This window comes from Loa loa (genome assembly GCF_000183805.2).
Source record: "Loa loa unplaced genomic scaffold supercont3.296, whole genome shotgun sequence".
Lineage (NCBI taxonomy): Eukaryota > Metazoa > Nematoda > Chromadorea > Rhabditida > Onchocercidae > Loa > Loa loa.
In genome coordinates this window covers 7,891-11,432 of record NW_018108476.1, presented here as the reverse complement: position 1 = coordinate 11,432, position 3,542 = coordinate 7,891, and the positions used below count along the sequence as shown (strand labels likewise).

The 3,542-nt window shown below is 24.4% G+C and overlaps 1 protein-coding gene across 1 annotated transcript; it reads right to left on the bottom strand.

Moving 5' to 3' along the window:
* Nucleotides 1-265: 265 nt before the first annotated feature.
* Nucleotides 266-925, bottom strand: LOAG_13674 (hypothetical protein; the record flags this gene model as incomplete). Its single annotated transcript, XM_003149178.2, has 2 exons — nucleotides 765-925; nucleotides 266-442 (listed from the first exon to the last, which is right to left on the bottom strand). The coding sequence occupies exons 1-2, from the start codon at nucleotides 915-917 to the stop codon at nucleotides 266-268; spliced, it is 330 nt and encodes a 109-aa protein (XP_003149226.1). The 5' UTR covers nucleotides 918-925.
* Nucleotides 926-3,542: the final 2,617 nt, after the last annotated feature.

The window sequence follows — 3,542 nt, the reverse complement described above, 5'->3', positions numbered from 1 at the left end:
AACATTACGAAATTAAGGTAAAATAAAATTTTGAAATTGAAATAACTCTTGTATTAAAATTTTAATTCTTTTTTTTTTTTTTAAATTCATTATTGCAACAAAAAATGAAGCAGGAAAAAGAAGAAACACTTCATACCACAAAAGACAAGTACACGTCTGTATAAACTTGCAAATAGCACTAGCCATAAGTGTTTTTTTTTTAAATTAACCGTAAGTGTTTCCAATATGTAAGCTGAAGAATGGATTTTTTTTTTTTTTTACTGAATTAGGCAGAGTTGATATGCACTTCAGGTTCCGGTCCTTTTGTGAATACAACTTTTCGAGGTTCATGAACTGATCCATCCGGATCACCGCTATTACTATCTTTCATATATCGTTGCTTACGACTTATTACAGTTTTCACACTGTGCGGTCCAAGTCTTAGATTGTGTTTCGAGGCAATCTGAAATATAAAAATGTTACAAAGAAGCATTAAATTAATTTAAGTAAAAAGAAAAAATTACTAATTGCTAATTATGACTAAAGATACTGGAATTTGCATATATTATTGATACAGTGAACAATTAGTCATCTTTTTTGTTTAAATTTTTTGAAATTTTAACCCAGATATTAAATAATTCTGTAAATTTTATGATAATAGATAATTGGATTTTGAACGGAAAAATAATTCGATGAAAGTTACGGTAGCAGGAATTATGCACTGATGCTATGTGATGATACTTATTATTGTAATAATTGAAATATTTATAGTATGATTAACATACTCGTTCGAAAACGGTTGGTTCATCGTACTTGGAAATAAAAAAGAAATTGAGGATGAAAAATGAAATTAACAGTATTGTGATAGCAAATAATGATATCACAACAACTGGTCCAAAATAATCGTAAAATTCGAATTCTTGCTTCAAAGATACCATCTGAAATTAAATTTCTTATCAGAGAAATTTTACTAATTTGAAACAACAAATATTAATTATTGCCAGAAATATTTTGATTGATTGAATTCATGCAAATAATCTAAAAATTAATCAAAAATCATAGGTATGAAAGGAAAAAGTAGATCATGTTGTAGGAAAAAAGTAATATTAGTTATTCAAAAATGTTCAACTAAATATCATCCTTTTAAAATTCATGTTTTGAATTAAGAATTTAGAAATCTCGAGAGATATACATAGGATTTGATATGATAAGTAAACAATGCTCCTTTTTAACTTATGCTAATGTTTTCATTACATTTCCATCTTTATTCATTTTCCAAATCCTGATCCATTAATTAACCAGAAATAATATTTTTAATCAAACAACTGATTTGTTATAAAGAACAACAGAGGCGAATCATAAATGATACGATCAAATACTGCTATCCCTAAAAGCTAATTAATAAAGATCAACAGAGGCTAATCATAAATGATACGATCAAATATTGCTATCTTTAAAACTAATTAATAAAAAGATCAACAGAGGCTAAGCATAAATGATACGATCAAATACTGTTATCCCTAAAAGCTAATTAAATAATTGTTATCCCTATTAAAGTTATTTAAATTTTCCAAAAAAAAAAAATACAAAACTAAATTCAAATTAATATTTCTACAAGTACAATGAAAAAGTTAAAAATTAAAATTTTCCTAATTTGTTACAAACAAATTATTACTATCAGAAAATTTGTCAGAATAAAAGAATAAATCGATAAATGTACATTCCGATCAGCCATATTAAACTAAACAGACACATATCATATCATCACCAGTCATTCATTTCCTTTCGCTCCTCCTTTCAACTTTTAACAATTTTCTCTAATTCTAACCATTAAAAGTTTTATATTTAAGTTATAAATTTCCACCAATTATTTAACTTTTCAAATCAATATTTGCAAATTATTATGTATTTTATATATTAAAATTTAATCATTCGGTATCGAATTTAATTATTCGATATCATTTAATGGTTACAAAGAAGAAAAAAAAGGAAAGAAAAAGAAAAATGAAATGCAACAAATGAATTAAGAGAAGAGGTAGTTTTTTCTCACATTACTCAAATTTGTTTATATATCAAATTAAAATTTTATTTCAATGAAAGAAAGAAAGAGTTACTTTCATTGAAAGGATAAATTAAGCAACAGATCAAAAATCAAACATCAAATTAAAATTTCCTAAATTGCAATAATGAACAAAAAATGGATGTGATATAATGCTAATTGGAAGAGAAATGGAAAATATTTTTGAAAAAATCGATATACAAATCATCATTGATATTTGGTTCAGTGACACGGTTGTTTAATTGCTTATCAATATGTGATTAAGATAATCAATATATGATTAAGATAACCAATATGTGATTATAATGATCAATATGTTGGTGATGATAATCAATATGAAATTAAAATAATCGATATGTAATTAAGATAATCAATATATGATTAAGATAATCAATTTTAAAATAATCATTAAGGTAATCAATATATGGCTATGATAATCGATATGTGATTATGATAATCAGCATGTGATTATAATGATCAATATGTGATTATGATAATCAATATGAAATTAAAATAAAGATATGTAGTTAAGATAATCAATATATGATTAAGATAATCAATATATGGTTATGATAATCGATATGTGATTATGATAATGAAGTAAGATCGGATGAATTGAATATTATGTTGTTGTTTAGGATAAACAAGAAACTTAAATTATTGTTTTATAACAAAAAAAAAAAATTATAAGATATATCTTTAAGATTATCTCTTATCATACATATGGATATAAATTAAATCGAGAAGAATCTGAGAATAGTATAGATAAAATAGCAATTTCATCATTTATGCCATAATTTTAATTTGATGCTAATAATAACTATTAGACAATAATAATTAATAACGAATTAATGTCTAATTACAATAATTATGACCAATTAGCAATAACTAATTAATTGATGCTAATAATAGCATTAACGAAATGATTTATCTTTATTATTAATTCTTCTATTAAATCATTCATTTTAATTGCTATAAATTTAAATCTTTACATTTCATCTTTTACTATTAGCATAATTTCATTTTTTTGGATAAAAAAAAAAAGAAATTCAAAAATATTTTTATTTTTTAATTTTTAAAAAAAAAAAAACCATTCACTTCCCTTTTTCTGATAATACTATAAGTTAATGTGAAAAAAAAAAAAATTTAGCGATGCTAAAGGTGAATAAATTTTTGAGATTCTAACTAATCCAAATCTATAAAAATATTCTCTCTCTCTCTCTCTCTCTTTCTCTTTCCCTCTCTCTCTCTCTCTCTCTTTTATTAGTAAGATTTTTGATGGATTATTGAAGAAGATAAAATTATACGCAAAAAGTATGGAAAAGGCAAGAAGAGAAGAGGGAGGAGATGAAACATCACTAGCAATAGCAACTTCATTATTCATTGGAATTATGTTCTATTCCAAAAAGAGAAATGTTTAAAGAATATGAGGGTAAATAGTAGAGAGAGAGAGAGAGAGAGGAGGAGAGAAGAGAGAGAGGAGGAGAGAGAGAGTATTAGTTTA